We start from the raw sequence: 17,887 nt of genomic DNA, 5'->3' as shown, positions 1-17,887 counted from the left end.
TTAAAGGTAACTAATTGTAGCTTAAAGGCTTCAATGCTATAATATTCACCATTATAGTTTACAAGCTTCAATGTTGACCACCGACATTCCCTCCCCCTCCCCCTCCCCCCACCACCCCCCTCTCAAAAAAAAGAAAATCCATCATTGATCCTCAATTGTCAATTCAATATTCAAAAAATGGTTTATGCATTATATGATGATGGTTTGAACTACTAGCTACTACCAATCTACACTACTCTTCATCAACTAGCTATCATCCCCTGCATACCCAAAACCCATATACATTGGCAGTCATTTCACTTCTACCCAATTGCTTTAATTCTAACACATTTGTTCAAAGCTTCCACCACAATATTATTAAAGAAACCCATGCCAAACATAACAACATGCATGCCAAACACGGTGCTAATGTAGGTAGGGTTACAATTACTACATTAAGTTGCTACATGCATTAGTATTGTAGTTAAAGTATATACTAGTTATCTTTGAGCTAGAAGCATCATTCTAAACCAAGTGCTTCCAAATATAAAAATGAATATTTAAAACCAAATTTAATCATAAATTCATGTTGAGATCACAAATAAATACACCTTCTTATGCTAATAGAATATACCACAATGATGAGCTTTATGCTATGCAGTTTGTCAAATCCCTCACTAAGATCTTCTAGGAAAAGGAAAACTATGACTTTCAAAAAAATGTTGCTAAAACCATGTGCTACAAATAGTAGAATATATACAAGCTAGAATTATCTTAGGAAACTAAACATGCAAGAATTATCGACACTCTAAAAATATTTGTTACTTTGTAGAGTAGTCACAATGCAACATTAGATCATTGTCTTACAAAATACTACTGCTTGTATGGAACTAATGAAATTTGAATAGCTCTCTTAGGCACCATTCTTATTCTCACTTGCCGATAACACAAAGTGGACATCATGATTAGGAAATGTAGACCTATCATGTGAACAAAGATCGAATCAAGCATGTCATTCTATATGAAAAGGATTCTTTGTAGTGATCCATAGTATTCATAGCTTATGAGCATCATTGATGTGTTGATTTTAGCATCCAGAATAACAAGGGCAATTGTGAATGGAGCATTGACTTGACGATCAATTCTCAACAATCTTTTAGCTTATCGAAACAATATATAGTCCACTCAACCATAAACCTATGATTGGCAGGGTGATTTGAACCAAGTATTACTAGTTGGCAACATGGTACTCAATTTGGGGCATTGATAGCTTGGCATTGGTGGATTTGGTGGGTCACAAGATGTTGTCAACTTTTGTAGGCTATAGCACACATTAATGCATTGGGCATTGTCTTATTGCATGAGCACATAGTGGAGAGGCACCCATTGGGTTTGTTGCAGAGTTGCAAAAGCCTGTAGGTTAACAAACTAATCATGCCTAGGTGGTAGCAAGTGGCCCTTGATGGTGCTAAAGATAGTTGTAGGGCAGGGTGACTACAAGAGTTGTGGAGGGAAATGCCAAAAAGGAGCAATTGACTGATAATGTATTAACAGTGCTTGGATGAGAGGCTTGCAAGAGGCGCTACAAGCGGCCAATAAGTAGATAGAGTGAGAGATCTAGGTAGACAACACTACTAAATAGGGTAGCGCTAGCAAGGCAGTTAGGAAGAGTAGTGAGGTGAGTTTGGTTGAATGGCACTACACATAGGCATGACTGGAGGGGGTGACCAGATAGGGTTGGGTATGATGCAAGAGCATAACAAACCTCTTCCACACACACACACATCCACATTCGGATATTTAAGTTTAGTAAGCATAAGTTTTGGAATGTGAATCTTGGTTCAATGCATTTCAGAAGGCATAACAAGATCCAACTTTCACAGTGCAATGCAATAAAAAAAGTGTTGCATGCCATGTGAAGACTTCTTACCATCTACTCTCACAATATAATACAAAAGTTTTTTCCATGGGGTGTTTACCCTTTAATATCTTAAGCTATGTAGGCTTGAATTCCCACTTCTACTAACATTAAATTGTTGAGTCTTTTTTGCAAATTTTCTCTATTGATTTTAGTATTTTCTAGAGTATGCAATTGAATGCTCGATTTAAAAACGTTTAGTATAAGAGCACTATTGAAAAAGCGAGAAGAAAAAATAGAAATTGGCATTTAAGGAGTTGAAATTCAAAAACAATCAAGGGAGAAAATTCACATTTAAGGAGATGAAATTGTAAAACAATCAAGGGAGAAAGTGTGCTAGTAGAGATTCTCTCTCTCTCTCTCTCTCTCTCTCTCTCTCTCTCTCTCTCTCTCTCTCTCTCTCTCTCTCTCTCTCTCTCCCCCAAAAAAAACCATCATCCACATTACTTCCATTTCATGTCATCATTGCACCACCCCAAGCTAGGGATTCTTGGCTCAAATAATAGTTTGGAAAAATGCTTTGTGTTGTTCATTTATCAATTTGCTTTGAGTTCTTCATTTATCAATTTGGAGAAATGCTTTGAGTTCTTCATTTCAATTTGGTTTATACATTTGTTGAGTATTTTGTAGTAAGATTTAAACATGTGTTGGCACAACACGTGATGGTTCACATAATAACTTTACTTCTATCCACATGCAATTGCTTGAGTTGTACCCCTTCGAAGGGGCTACTCAATACCAACAAGCTTGCTTCTCTTGGTGTTATAGGGTTTTGTTATTGCTTTTGGTATTAGAGGCTTGTGGTGTTGTCAGGTATAGATTGATTTGGAAAAGAAGTACTATCTTGGTTCCATCTTGAGTTGGAAATTAAACATATTTATCCTTTGATTTTTCCTTATTTAGCTTTTAATGTGTTTGGGTAGGCTCTTTTGGGTTGCTCGATTAACATGTATATTTTTATGGGGCAATGCATGTTACTTAGTCATACTAATAGCCTATAAGTCATAAAATTAAAAGCAGATTCTCTTCCTTTTATGGTTTTAATGTTGCCTTCAAAAATGTAAATGTTCTTTTATTGATGATGAATGTACCAAAGTCACCAAATAAGACCCCTTTATAGTTTATCTTCCCATAGAAGTGAGCCTCTTCTACCCATTCCATCATCTTTCTCCGTAGAGGCTTCACCTCTTGACATTCCCAAAAGAGACGATGAAGTGTCTCCACATGTCTCTCGCAAAGTCCACATATGGGAGAGTATTTTCGCACTTTGGCCAACCTCTCCCTCATTGGCCATTTATTCACGATGGTCTTCTAGAGCACTAGGTTGAGTCATCCAGAGGGGATGTAGCTCTAGATCCTTTGGACTCTTCTTTTCCACATCCTTAACTTAGTTTCAAGGTACCTTTTATTCCCAAGCTCACTCAAGCTAAAAATGAATCTGCCACTTTTGTTTTGAAAGTCCTTCCTCTTTTTTGGCATCGACAATTACTACTCCATGCTCAATCTGGAAGCATCTCAATAAACTCATCTCCTTGTGCACGTAGGATGTGGGCCAGACCCTCTTCACCCTTGTAATCATGCTACTCAGCCATGCAAACTTGTTTTCCTTTAGTGTGTATCGTCTTCTCACCTCCACTTTTGGAAGCCAATCTAGTGAGCTTGGATCCCATGCATCAACCTAGGTCTTGAGCCCTTTGTTAAAAACTCTACATGCCAACTTGGGGTGGTTCTTCACTAGGGTGTATCCATCCTTGAATGCTTCATGTGAGAGCCAAATATTTCTTGAAAGGCTAGGGTCACTCCTCCCTTCCTTGCTTCCTATCCATGTTGCATCATCTATCACCTTTTTCCACTCCTTCGCCAAATTGCTCATTATCTCTAATCCTAGAATTTTGATTGTAAGGCCTTGGCAAAAGAGTATGTCCTGCCTATTAAGGTTGTGCCACTTACAACTAGGGATTTTACTCTCCCCTAGCCAATTTCTCATTAAAGTAGCTCATGGCTGATAGATGTGGAGTCTACTTAATACTCCCAAAAGCATTCTTGTTGCCTTATGTGTGAGGGGTTCTATTCCCAATCCTCCCTCTTGTTTTTCTATAGTGATCAAGTCCCATGCAATGGAGTGCCATTGGTGTGACTCCCCATTGGTCCACATCAAATTTCTAAAAGCCCTCTCCAACTCATTCTAGCACTTTGCACTGAAATCGAAAGTGGCTGCTATGAACACTACAAGAAGTGAGACCAGCACGGAGTTGAGGATGACCGGTCTTCCCCTATCACGGCCTTCTTCTCTGCCCACTTTTGCACCTTAACCTTGGCTCTCCTTGAGAACAAGTTGAATCTCTACTCTACTGGGTGAGGCCCAACCCCATTGGGCAACCAAAGGTATTTGAAGACCTTGACCTTTTGGATCACCTTGCCCCCATAATCCTTCAACCAATCGAGCACGTCATCCAAACCCAAGTATAGGAACTCTATCTTGTGCGGCTTACCATGGAGCTTTAACACGTCAAAAAAGAGTTGGTAAACCCCAAGGAGTTCATCTAGATAGACTTTGTTTGCCTCTACTATATTAGAGTTGTCATCCGCAAAAAACTACATGACAAAGTGGTCTCCTTCTAGCAGCCTAAGCGACTTGAGTGTCCCTCTTTGGACTAGCCACTCTATGCGGTGTGTCGATGGGTTAGTTACTATGGTAGAAAGTAGTGGGGCCAAGGGACACCCTTATCTTATGGACCTTTGTAGTGAGAAAGGTAGGATAAGTGATCCATTTATGTACACAAGGGCACCAACATTAGTAAATAGCATCCTAACCATTTCCACACATTGGTGCCCAAAGCCAATCACTTCTAGAGTTGTTAGGATGAAATGCCACCTTACCCAATCATAAGCTTTTGTTGAAACCCACGTTCACCAACATTTTCTTTAGCCTGCTAGTATTTGCCCAATCAAATGATGCTGTTAGTTTTTGACATTAAATTGTAAGCCACATTTAACATTCTGAGTGGCCTCCATCAATTCATCTTGAAGCACTCCACCAATTTGGGGATCAATTTGATCATCCTTGCATTGATCTCAGTAGGGATAACTCCCTCTTCCATACTTGTATTAAAGAAAGCAACAAAGTCTTTACTGGATGTATCCCAAGTAGTCTTGTAGAACTTAGTTGGTAGTCCATTAGGTCCTAGGGACTTGTCGTCTTTCATGAACTTCAAAGCGAACTCTACCTCCTCCCCAAGGAAAGGCTTGGTAAGGAGTCTTCTATCCGCTTCAGTGATTGCCACTTGATAGCCATCAAAGAAGGTGGCAATCTTGTTGTCGTAGTCATCAGCCCTCTCTCGGGCTCACCAACTATTGACGATAGGTGTCCATGAAAGGCTCTTTTAATCTCTTATTGATCTAATAGCAAGGATCCCTCTATAGAGTTATTACATCACCGAAGAGAATTCAAGAGGAGCAATGAAATTTATAGATATAATTGTATATGACGTCGATGTGAATAAAAGAGAGGCTTGCGAGTAGCCCTTCCTAAATTCCTTTCTTTTTTCATTAGTAGAGAAGGATGCCTCAAAGGTTTGCTTTCGTAGCATGGTACATGGCCACTATAGGTTTTAGGCACCAAGAGCAAATTAGTGCTGTCCATCTTTCATGCCATCTAACATGGGTACATATATTTGTAAGGTTGTCACACTTTGTGGCCATCCAATAGACTTTGTGATCCCTCTCCTCCACCTTAATTAAGGGGTTGTTGCTTAAGTGTCTGCTCAACATCTTCCCCTCCTCCTATCACCTCCCCCTATTCCACATATTCAAGTTTGGGTCTATCCGTAGCCCATAGGTCTTTCTAATCATAACTTAAAGCAACTTGAGGAAGGTACTTCATTGACTTTTGGATGAAATACTCCAAGATTTTGTCACAAAGAATTCAAATCAATTCCTCTTAAGTGTAATATTATTAGATTGTTTTTAGTGAGAGAGAACCTAGTCCATAGTAATGGCTAGAGTCACATATTAGATATTTTGCATCTATGTCAAGCACATGCATTGATATACTTCTTTGATGTAAGTATCCTTCCCTTTCCAAATTGCATATTACACTATATGCTCACTTAGTAGGTTTCAATTTTGAGAGTTATTACTAAATTCTATTACCCATTGTTATAGCTTTTCAATCAATAAATAGTTAGTCATTCATGCTTCAATAAGCTTGATATTAAGGATCCTTACAGACTTCCTTGACCTTCAAAGTGATGTGTGATTTCCACCATTCACATTAAAAAAAAAAGATGGAAGCCACATTAATCATAGACAAGCCACATCATATACAATGTTGCATAAAAAGAAAAAGAAGGACCAAAGAAGGTGCTACAATCAAGGGCTATGCCATACTCCATTTTTAAACATCAAACTTGAGGTGCCAATAGAGGATCCTATGAAGTGCTAAAAAGAAGCAATAATGAATGTAGCATTATGACGACTCACTAATCGGTACTACAAGTTGGTATTCCACGTGTAGGGCTTCAAGCCTACAACTTGGTACTTTACATATAGAGGATCTAAGTTTTTCTAATTGTAGCAAATCTTTGGGGTTTCTTTGTGCTTGCACCACCCATTGCTCTCACAACAGTTTATGATGTCTAGGAGGAAATATGACGTGATTTTGTATGCGAGCCCTAAAACAAAAATATGATACATGTGTGAATCTTCTTGCCACATGAAGCGTGCCTTATGATATGAAGTACTTTAACGATTACTAATACTACTAAACATCGGTGTGAAGCATCAGAAAATCGTGCCTAGTTCTATGTGTAAATTTTCGTGAAATTGTTGTAACATCGCTTTTTATCTGTAAATTGACTTCTTTTGTAAATTTTGGACGTGAATAGCTAGCTCTGTGCCTCTGGATGGAAACATAGGATATAATTGATGTAGCCCTTAAACTCAACCCATACACGATCCACTATATCTGGACGGAAACATAGGATATAATTGATGTAGCCCTTGAACTCAACCCATACATGATCCACTATACCTGGACCCCGTTGGCACTTCTCCAGTAAATTTTTAAACTTTAATCTGCTTTCTTTGAATTTGCTTTGCTTCGGCTCTCTCCTCGCCCTGAAGGTCTTGGTGTTAGAGTTAGGACTTCAAAACGCTAAACCCTGAACCCTCGCATGGCAGGGAGCAAGCGAGCGATGGCGTCCGATGTGGAGCTGCGACCAAGCCTCAAGCGCCCGCGGCGTTCTTCTTCTTCTTCTTCCGATAGTCGGCCGTCTCTCACAGCTAGAGCGGTTTCTGACGAAGAATCAGAACACGATAGCTTCGACTTTGATGCTTTTGAAAGGAAGGACCTTCTTGAACGAGAAGCTGCTGGTATATGCTGCTTCATGAATGTCATAAGTACAAGTAGATTAAGAAACAAAGAGAACATGCTAAGAGATGAAGGGAAATTACTTAACTTCTCCATTTTATATCATTCAGGAACGATCACGGAGTCTTTTCTGTCAGTCAGGCTCATTGCCGAAGTCCGGATGCTGTAAAATTGGGTTTTCCTTTGTTACTGACGTTAACTAGATGACTGAAATTCTCCGTTTTATATCATTCAAGAAACAAATGGAGTCTTTTTGTGTTCATTCGGCTCATTGTCGCAGTCTAGATGTTGAAAAATTGGGTTTATCTTTGTTACTGACATTAACTGGATATGGAGAATGGATGATAATCACTGCACTCCACATGGTGACTTGCTGAAGTATGCTTTGTGTGTGAAATTATGATTGAACCTAGCACTAAAAGTTGGATTTGGCCTTGCTAACCTGGAAGTTGCAAAGTACGCCCTAGAATTGCAGCGATTAGGAGATTTTGTACAGAGTGAAAGTTGTGGTTGTATATCAGGCTCGGTTATAAACCGAATTTCTCAGTTGCATACCGTTTTTGCTTGTACTTCTTTCAGAACAAGGCAAAGAAGAAGATATGGATTTTGAAGCAAGTGTAGCTGGTTCTGTTCATGTTGAAATCATGGATGAGAACGTGAAGACAGTTCTTGCAGGAATGTCTTCAAAAAGACCCACTGAAGCTCTTATCGAGTTTAGGCAGGTTCTACAAGCCAATGAGAGTGGGGAGATTCTTCGGCAGTACATATTACTTTCTCCAAAATGCTCAGAAATTATGTCTGCATGGTCTTTAGGTCCTGGTGCAGAATCATCAGTGCCTTTGTTGCTTTTAGTGTATGAACTGATGATCCATCCCGCAGGTAAGGGTTCTCCAGATGTTATTTCTGGTCATACTTCAGATCTTGGTGCTATGGAGTGGGAAAAATCATTGCTTGTAGTCAGATTTCGGCTTGATAAATTGGCACACTCTATAATATCAACGAAGCTTAAAGATATCTATGCACATTTAATGTCCAATGAGCGGAGTCGTCAAAATGCAGCCTTGCTTCTTATGGCATCCATTGTAAAACGTGGTAAAACACTAGCATCAGAGGTTGCAACAAAGTTTGATTTCTCTCTAAGTGCTTTGTCAAAGCTATCAAAAGCTCCCAAGACCATCCAAGAAAAGAGGGGAGCACTAAATACGGCTATTCTGAAAAGATCAACCCGTTCTGCATTTATTGAGTTTGCCCTGTCATTCTTGGAGGTCAGCAATGCAGGTCTGCTACGATGGGTCCTTCAAATAAGGCCGTTGTACATGGGTCTACTACATCGACTTGCCAGTGATGATGAGAGAACAATAGTGACTGTGCTCCAGACAGTGAGAATAAAAATTTTAGATTCAGCTTCCATGGTCCCCCCAGGACTTCAAAGTGCAGTATTTGGTGATGCTGCTCTTGAGCAACTAGCAATCATATCATCCAATTCATCTTCTGAGGCAGGAGAAATGGCACATGACACCCTTTTGTTACTTTGCACAGATCCTAGTCATGGAATTTGTCCAGATTCATCCTTACCAGGCAGCACCCGACAAGGAATTATAAGCTCATATAGAGGTGGCCCAGGAAGGCTAACGAGATTGATGCTGAAACTTAGAGCAACGGAAAGCCAGAATCACAGAAAGCTACTTCTAGCTATTGCATCAGGAAGGCCAGTGCTAGTTGCAGCATATTTTGAGTCTTTTCCCTACTCCTTGGAGCCAAGGTGTTCTCCTGCGTGGTGAGTTCAATTTGGCATAGGAACATTATTTCATCTGGATGAAGCTACTTGTAATTGTCTGGAATCTTGTGGTAGAGCTGCTTGTGATTTTGCAGCTTGACTTTATCTTTTGTTCAGGTCAGAGATCTTACCAATGACATTGGAGCAGTATGCAGGTTCACAGCGGTTTCTCTTGTTTCTGAAATCATATCGACAACAAGGATTCGGCCTCCTTTCACCTCATTGGCAGCTCATGGTCTCCCTCCACCATCTGTGAATAGCTCCTTGATCCAATGCATAATTAGGAGTGCACTGCCACAGAACCTGAGTCGGTTGGTGATAAACAGAGGCCTGCTTCATGAAGATTTCCTTGTCAAGCATGGATGTTTGCGGTTACTACTGGAAGCACTGGATGTTGTTGAATTTTACCTGACTTTAATTGCCAGTGCTCATCAAATTTCTCTTCAATGTTCAAGTTTTGGAGATTCATTTGATCTGTCAGATGAGATGATGGCAAGAAAGCAGATCTTTGATTGTAGCCTTGGTGCTGATGCTTCCCGTTTTGAAGAGATAGACCTGATAGACCTTCAAATTCGTGATCCTTTTGAGAGAGACTCATTTGTGAACTGTAAGTGGTTGGCACTAGGGGAATTTATTCAGAATGAACTACGAACTTGGCTGCCTGATCCTCAAGTGCTCCTTACAGTATCATCCATCAAGACTTTAAAGGTTGACGGTGCTTCCTCTACACAAAGGGAAAGAAACAAGGGCTCACTTGAAGACATCTCTGTCAACTTGATTGCAGAGTTGAACAACTCAAGTGATGACCGCAATTTCGGGCTCCAACATGAAGTGATTGATGATGCTGTGGGTTATCAAGAGGTAAAGCTGGAGCATATTTGGAACAAAGATTTACAGCCAATTCAGATGGGTGATCTGGAGGATTCTGGAAGGTTTTTCAATGCAAAGCTTATGGAAGTGTTAGCAGCTTACCAGGTATTTTAAGGTTGGGGGGGTTGCTGGTCTATATCTGTCTACATCTTTATACTTTGTTCTAAAGGAAAACTTGATGTTGAAAAATAATTTCAATCTATAATCTGTAAAACTCTTTAACCGTATGGTGTCACTCTATCGTGTTGCTATGCACATTACAATTTCTAACTGTTCTACCTAGTTAGTGATTGAAGAAGGGTTTACTGATTAAGGTATTGCACCACTGCTTGTGTGGGCTCACAAATGTGTATGCATTAGGTGCGGGCATTTGAAGAAGGCTAAAGTCGCCACTGCAGTTTGTGAGAATGAGTAACATAAGTGAAAGAAGCACAACTGCTGAACATTGCGAAGAATGAACAGTGAAAGAAAGAACACAAGAACTCAAACAATGAACAAATGGGTAATGGAATCTATAACACAATACAAGAGAATGTACTGTACAAGCCACACAGGTGAATGGCATGTGTGCTGACTAGCTGGCAACAGTACCTCTATAGACTCCTGCTCTCCAAATGGATGTGATCCGATACAACAAGAATGGAGGAGTGGAGTATATATAGGCCCTAGGGCGAGGCCCGAGACATATGAGCCAGCCCTAAGTGGGCTTATTGCCCATAAAGGTGCCTAATACGATGCTTAATGAAGAGTCTTAACACCTATGAAATATACACCACTAACAACCTCTCTCAGATCATGGGTGGTTAGTACAAGAAATTGTACAATGATAGGGAACAAGCCCTATTTGTAACCATCCACATGTCCCATACCACAACAATGATATGCTAGAAGCTTGCACACTAGAGTACATACAACAGTTAAAAGTGACTCTCAAAGTAGATGCCCAAAGTACTTGAATGCATCGTTGGGAATACTCCAAAACTCTAGCTCTAGGTCCTAACTCCTAGTCTGAAAGACATCTAAAGAAGATGCACCAAGTTGATGTTGATTACTACTCAAACCTTGATCATGGTAAGTGCAAATAGCTAAAATCGTGATGTTTGTCACTAATGCCTTGTGGAAGCACATCATGACCATGGATTCCTTCCCTTTAGTCAAACAGCCAAAGTGGCCCTTGATGTAGGAACAGGTGAATAGCAAAACACCGCTCACTGTCACCTTCCATCATGGACCTAAAAGTCAAACGAGCTCCATGATCTAAATTCCTAGGCTATGTAGATGCAGGTAGAAAGCCTCTCTCAAGATCTAGTGCATCATATGAATGTATAACAAGCATCAACATGCTTGATTGTCGCCCTCTCATAAGCATCCCGTTGTGGCTTGGGAATAGGTGAGGAGTGTCGCTCCACCGGTATAGAGTAGGGATATTTCCTCTTTGTGCCAAGTCATGCATCTGAGGAAAATGGGTGTTGTAGTAGAGGAGATCAGGGAATTTTAGAACCTATAAAAGCAAACCTGCTAGGCACTATGCCAACCCAACCATGTCATAAGAAAGATTAGCTTCCCCTCCTTATAGGAACGACCATTGGGTTGGTTCAAGGGGTCAAGGGATGGAGCAACCATTTGTCCAGTAGTCAAATAGAATTGCCAAGGCACCAAAGAACATGGTGACTTGTTGCTTGAGTCACCATTGTTTATTGCGCACCAAGATCACCATGAAAGAAGCATGGCACCATCTTATCTAGATAGCATAGAGGTGGGGCCACCAAAGCCACCGGAAAGCGGCCACTAAGAGAACTTGATGAAGCATGCTAGAAACCATTGCCCATCGAAGACGACACTAGGAGCACCCAAGATGTAGAGTGAATCCATGAGGCTTGAAACATGGTCAAAGTAGAAGGTGAAGAATCTGCAGCTATGAATCAAAGACCAAGCATCCTTGAAGCTTGAAAAGAAAGCTTTAGAAGATCAAAAGATAGAAAAGTTGTAAAACAAATACAGTGAGATGCAAAATGATGACGGGGAATAGAGAATAAGAGATACCAAGGATACTTGTGGTCAACTTGTTTGAACGATCAAAAGAAAATGTTTAACAAAAGTTCAATCATAGTTCAATTAGGCACATAGGATCAACAGTAAAGAGAGCGTAGTGTAGAAACACGAAAATTGATACGCGTGAATCCTATCTAAAGATAAATTGAAGCAAAGGTATATCCAACCATAGAAATGCACAGCCACGTGAAGAACAAAGCATCAACGGGAATGCCAAGACGTTAATGTACAATGCAATGATCATGACGGCAGCAGTTTGAAGAAAAATATCAGCAAGAGTCTGTGTCATAGGTGTACAAATCATAGGTTTGATACCTTTTTTTGGTTAATGTGAAGGACGGCAGTAGACCTTATGTCAAGGGGCTGTGAGCAAACAGCAAGACCTGAGTTATTGATGTGCCTTGTGCGACGGCTAGGTTACAAGAGAGAGAGAACTACATGAAGAGGCTGAAATATCAAACATAGTTGTGTACAACTGAAAAAAACTCATCTAGGCTATGGGGAAGAGTTGCCAAGCACAAACAATGACATTAGTAGTACACGCAATTATGGGCAGCTTCAAGAAGGGAAAACATAGAGAGCTTAGATCTGTAATCAGAGAACAAAAACAACAAAAAGTACCAAGATCAACACATGTGATACCATGTGGGAATGAGGAAGGTGTTGAGCTAAAAATTCATTACCCATTGATTAGCTCTTTAAGATAGCCCCAAAACAGTAAATTACCAAAAGTTTCATCAAACGGGGAGTGGTTCTAAAGAGTTTCTATGTCCTACATACAAAACCCTAATTTGGGAGAATCCTTCCATGTCTATAAATAGACAGGATGCCCACCATTCAGCCCCATCCTTGTCTTGCAGGCTTTAGCCATCAGCCCTCTTCCATTAGCTGTCTAGCCTCTAGCGATTGCTGTTACGTGGTCTACAGGTGTCACGCAAACTCCCACTACTACAAGTGATCAACTTCTTGTTGAGTGTCATTTCCCTACCACGTCAGTAGTGCCACGTGGCAGTTTGCCACGTGGCTACAGTTGGACAATCCGTGGTTGTATTAAATGCAGTTGACCTGGCTATTTCGGGCATTTTCTCAGGCATTTTTTTCAGCCTTTTTAAGGTTGAGTTTCTAGTAGACTTTTATACTTGTATTTGACAGATTTCAGCCTGCTGTTGATAGAGGCAGCACTTGCGGCTGACGGAGATTGAAGTCCTCAAGGCGGAGACATACGCAGATATTCTCTTTGCACGTGTGTATTCTGCATCCTTATACAACATTCTTCACTGTAGATTTTTTGTGTTTCATTGTCTCTTTCTTTCTTTCTCTTCTCTCTTTGTTCACTCTTTGTCATGATCATTGGCTTCCGCATTGGTTCACTCTGACATGGTATCAGAGCATTGAAGGACTGTGACCTAGGGTGGACTTATTTGAAGAGGAGTTTTCAGTGTGACACAAGGTTGTGTTTTCAACGTTCAAGTGTGAGCAAGTGGGCTATGTATCATGTGGATATGTATTTTTGAAACCTCACTTAACATGTGGATTGATTTTTAATCACAATGCACATGATTAAGTAAATGTTGCACATGTGAGGTGCAACTAAGGTTAGAGTAAATTTACGAGCCTGGGACCCAAGAAAATCATGGAATGCCAAAGGAAAAAGTTGCTATAAGTTATGTCGCATAGGTACTTGGTGGTATCTGGTGCCAGTTGTTGGCCTAGGTCATTCATTTGGCCATAAGTGTCAGTTGGTGACACCAGAGATGTGTTTAATGGTACTAATACCAATGTGAAGGTCAAAGATGGTGTAGAGACACTCATGAATGGAAGATGCCTAGCCAATTTAATTATTGGCCAGTCGTATTATTTTTTAGGGCATAGAAATAATTATTAGATTAATTTTCAGTATTTAAAGACTGAAAATTAATATTTAATTATGGATAATGTTGGAAAAACCATTTGGGAAGACTGCCACTTGTGAAAAATGCCCATGCAAATTTGAAAAACGTCTTTAGAGGCTGGAGAGAGGTATTTTTAGTAGATTCAGCTTGCAAGAGAGAGGGAGGAGATGCTGCTGGTCTGATTTGCAGCCATTGGAGGACCTTCTGAGGCAGCCTGGGGCAGGAGAAGACCAATCAATAGCAGGTGACAGCATCTACAGGCTGTTGAGACAGGGCAGTAGCAGTAAATGACTGATTTTCTTCAGTACTTTGCATCTATAAGCTGTTTGGTAGGACATCAGCTGCATTTGACTGATTTTCAGTCATTCTTCTCGACAAAACTCTGAATTTTCTCTCCACAGCTTTCTCTCTCATCTGCTAGCCATTTCACAGCTTTGCTCTGAAGATCTCAGCATTTGGACCCTTGGAGGCTGAGAAATTGCAAATTTCTTTGCTGTAAACCTTAATTTACAACATAAATTAAGATTTAGTAGCAACCTTGGGAAGTGTGCCAGAAATTGGAAGCTCCAAGACTTGGATTCAACAAGGTTGAAGTGTTGGGGATAAAGGCGCCTCTGCCTAGCCGCCCGTGTATTACTACACTGACAGTCACCGCCATTGCACATTGCAGGTAGCGGGCGCCCGTCACCGTCACTTTATTCTTTATTCTTTTAGTGACAGTTTGAATAAAGGAAGGCCCGGTCACACATTGTGATTGTTGGAGTTCCATTTCTAGTCTCTCCCTTTCTTGCTCTTGCTCTCCCGCCATAGCTCTTGAGTCCAACCTTCGATCCGTCGCTCCCTTTCAACTGGTATCAGAGCTTTGCTTTCCGACTCTTGAGCTTGGTTCGTGGCATTCTCAGCATCCCATTGACTCCCTACTTGCATTGGGTCTCCTTCTTGGCAACCATATCCGACTGCTTCGAGCTCCCGTCACTCCCCGACTTCCTGAGCACCGTCCTGGCATTGTTGAGTACCTTCAGGGCATTACATCAGACGTATTTGATCATTTTCTTCAGGGTTTACTTCAGTTCTCAGGTCTCTCAGGCTGTAAACAAGATTGGGACAGCCACCATTGAAGCTCCCTTGTTTTATATCTCACTTGCCTTTGAACAAGACTTGCTGGAGCTTGTTTGAGGCCTTTCTTGGCTTTAACCGGACCCCTCCGAAGCTTGGCCACCATTTTTTGCAGCCCCAGGACCAGCATTTATAGTTGGCGGAATCGCGTAGCTCTCCTATATGTGTCTTCAGCATTGACAGTCACAACAGCAGCTCTCCCCCTCCATTGGCACTTGGAAAGACTTCATTTCGGGCATATAAACATGCTTTGATACTTGGTTTTGATGGTTGATGTGTTGGCATAGCATTTGGACTGATTTAACACTGTTTTGGGACTATCATAACAGTCCATAGGCAGTTTATGACAGTGTTACACTGACATTTGATGCTACAGCTTGTTTGACATTGTCATTTGATACCCGGTTGGTCCCGTTTGATACCTGGATGTTAGGGGAATGTATGCCTATTGTTCGGCAACCATTTGGAGCTGATTTTGGTACTGAAATTCTCAGCTTTGAACAATAAATCATTGCTGTACACAGTTGGGCTGAAGTCATTTTACTCATGTATACTTATGCCTATGCTTTTTGGGCTATGTTTTGGGCATATATGGTGATGTATTGACACTTGGGGCTCGACATAGAGCTTGGTTTTGATTCGCGATTGTTGGTTGAGCTTGAGCTCGCTTTGCAAAGCATTTGGATGCTTCCTCTTGGATGTACTTATGGCATGTATGTTGCTTATGTCTGACCGGTCTTGACATGCTTAGCCTATGCCATTACTACATGCTAGTTACATTGTTTGGAGCCTATTGCTACTGGAGCTCAGTCTTGGCTTGACCTTGGATTCTCGGAGCTTACTTGAGCTATTTATTGGCTTGCCAGAGTTGTATATTGGGATGTACTTGATGTCTTACATGCTTATGGATGCTACATACGGATGCTTTGCCGCCTACATGTTCGGGATGTACTATTGATATATTGTCTTGGACTTATGTCATTGGCATTGTGTCTTGCCTTGGCTTGAGCTCTTGAGCTCGTACATACGGCTTTTGTGCCAGTGGAAGCATTCTTGAATGCTTATCAGACATTGAGCAGGTGGTACTTTTATGCATTGAGCCGTTACATGCTATTGAGCAGTTATAGACACTTGAGACTTTGGGACTTTTTACCTTTTGGGATGATACATCATATGTCTTGGTTTACTGTATGCTTATGAGCTAAGTCTCAGTTTTGGATCCGTATCTTTGTGAACTGACACCTACTTGTGTCAAGTTTTGGTAGTGGCAAGAACACTTTGCCCCGTTGCCTGGGAGGTGTGCCTACTCACTGGCAGATGTTTGTATGACATACTTGGGTGTTGGATTTATGCTTATCGACCGTCATATGCTTATGCTATGCTCGCATGATGCCGGCTTTGGTCTTGGCAGTATCTGATTGCCTTGGGATCCGATTTTGGCACTGTTAGCTCTCTTTTGCTGAAATCTGAAATTTATTACAGCAAGCATATATGTATGGACTAACATGGATTTTTCATGCTGAAACACTCTGAAATGATGTACTTTCACTAGTACTTGGTGGGCAGCAGGTTTGGTTTTACTTTCTTCGCCGTTTTTCCTAAATTTTGGTGATTTTTTGGTCATTTTCTGTAGTAAGCAGCAAGCAGTTTTGAACTGTCTACAGTCTTCCAGCCTGCATTATGGCGAGTTCGTCCACTGATCATGCTATTTTCAACATCACTAAGCTTGATGGTACGAATTACTCTTATTGGAAGAGCCAGATTTGGCAGGTGTCGGTGCAGAAATCGTAGATCAAACCTTTGAGGTTAAGCGGGCATTCGCCTGCAACTATGCCAGATGAGAAATGGCTTGAGCTTGATGAGTTATGCAAGTCCACTACTGTATTGTCTCTCACATAACAAGTTCACTATAATGTCTTTGAGGAAGAACAGAGTGCATGGCAGTTGTGGGAAAAGATAAAAAATCTCTATGACAAGAAAAGTCTAGCGAGTTAGATGTATTGGCTAAAGCAGCTTATGGATCTGCGCATGAAGGAGAATGTGACTATGTTTGCTCACTTGAGCCAATTCCATGCTATACTCAAGAACTTGACTTCGCAGGACATCACTTTTGCAGAGGATGTCACTCCTCTTTTCTTGCTTGGTACTCTTAATGAGTCATGGGATGTATTCCGCACTGCATTATGTGCCTCTATTGCTACCTTGAAATTATTTGATGTTGAGAGTGCTCTTCTGCAGGAAGAGGTTAACCGTAAGAATTTGGATGCCTCTCGTGTGTCTCATGCTATGATAGTTAGAGGCAAGAATGATGGATATGGAAAGCATGGTAGTGGTAGTGGTCGTGGACGGGATTCTCAGAAATCTCGGTTCAAGTCTCGTGGGAAGTCACGTAGCAAATCCCATGGCAGGAATGCAGATTTTACTTGTCACCATTGTGGGAAAAAGGGCCATATTAGGCCACAATGCCATGAATTGCGCAATGAAAGGCTCAAAGATAAGGGGAAAGACAAAGTGCAGGATAAGTCTTCTGATCGCAGCATAGTACCTGCAAAGTCTAGTGTTAAAATTAAAGAGATCAATGCTATGCAGCCTGAGAATGTTGATGATGATGATTATATCCTAGCAGCCTCTTCTAGTGCTTCGTAGATGATAGAGATACACTCTATGTATGCACAATGTTGGCTCTTGGACTCAGGTGCGTCCTTTCATGTGATACCTTGCCGAGAGTGGTTTCATTCATACCATACTATTTTAGGTTCTGTGCGCTTGGGTGATGACAGCTCTCTTGATATTGTGGGCATTGGTGATGTTAGGCCGTAGTTTCCTTCTGGCAGCAGTTTTGTTATACAGGATGTACGTCATGTACCTGCTTTGACACGCAGTCTCATGTCAGCTGGATAGCTTGATGACGC

The 17,887-nt window shown here is 41.0% G+C and overlaps 1 protein-coding gene across 4 annotated transcripts in view; it reads left to right on the top strand.

Annotated features, from left to right (window-relative positions):
* Nucleotides 1–7,015: 7,015 nt before the first annotated feature.
* The window catches only part of LOC148024925 (uncharacterized), a 91,087-nt gene continuing 80,215 nt past the window's right edge, over nucleotides 7,016–17,887 (top strand). For all 4 annotated transcript variants that reach the window (XM_087694606.1, XM_087694604.1, XM_087694605.1 and 1 more), the window contains exons 1-3: nucleotides 7,016–7,270; nucleotides 7,848–9,045; nucleotides 9,201–10,020. In XM_087694606.1, the coding sequence (XP_087550732.1) occupies nucleotides 7,072–7,270; nucleotides 7,848–9,045; nucleotides 9,201–10,020 (2,217 nt within the window). In that variant the 5' untranslated portion in view covers nucleotides 7,016–7,071. The remainder of the gene's footprint in view (nucleotides 7,271–7,847; nucleotides 9,046–9,200; nucleotides 10,021–17,887) is intronic.

This window comes from Lygodium microphyllum, chromosome 15 (genome assembly GCF_053477565.2).
Source record: "Lygodium microphyllum isolate KBCC chromosome 15, Lygodium_microphyllum_v1.1.10, whole genome shotgun sequence".
In the NCBI taxonomy this organism is placed as follows: domain Eukaryota; kingdom Viridiplantae; phylum Streptophyta; class Polypodiopsida; order Schizaeales; family Lygodiaceae; genus Lygodium; species Lygodium microphyllum.
The sequence above is the reverse complement of the archived record's forward strand: the minus strand, read 5'-3'. Positions and strand labels throughout refer to the sequence as shown.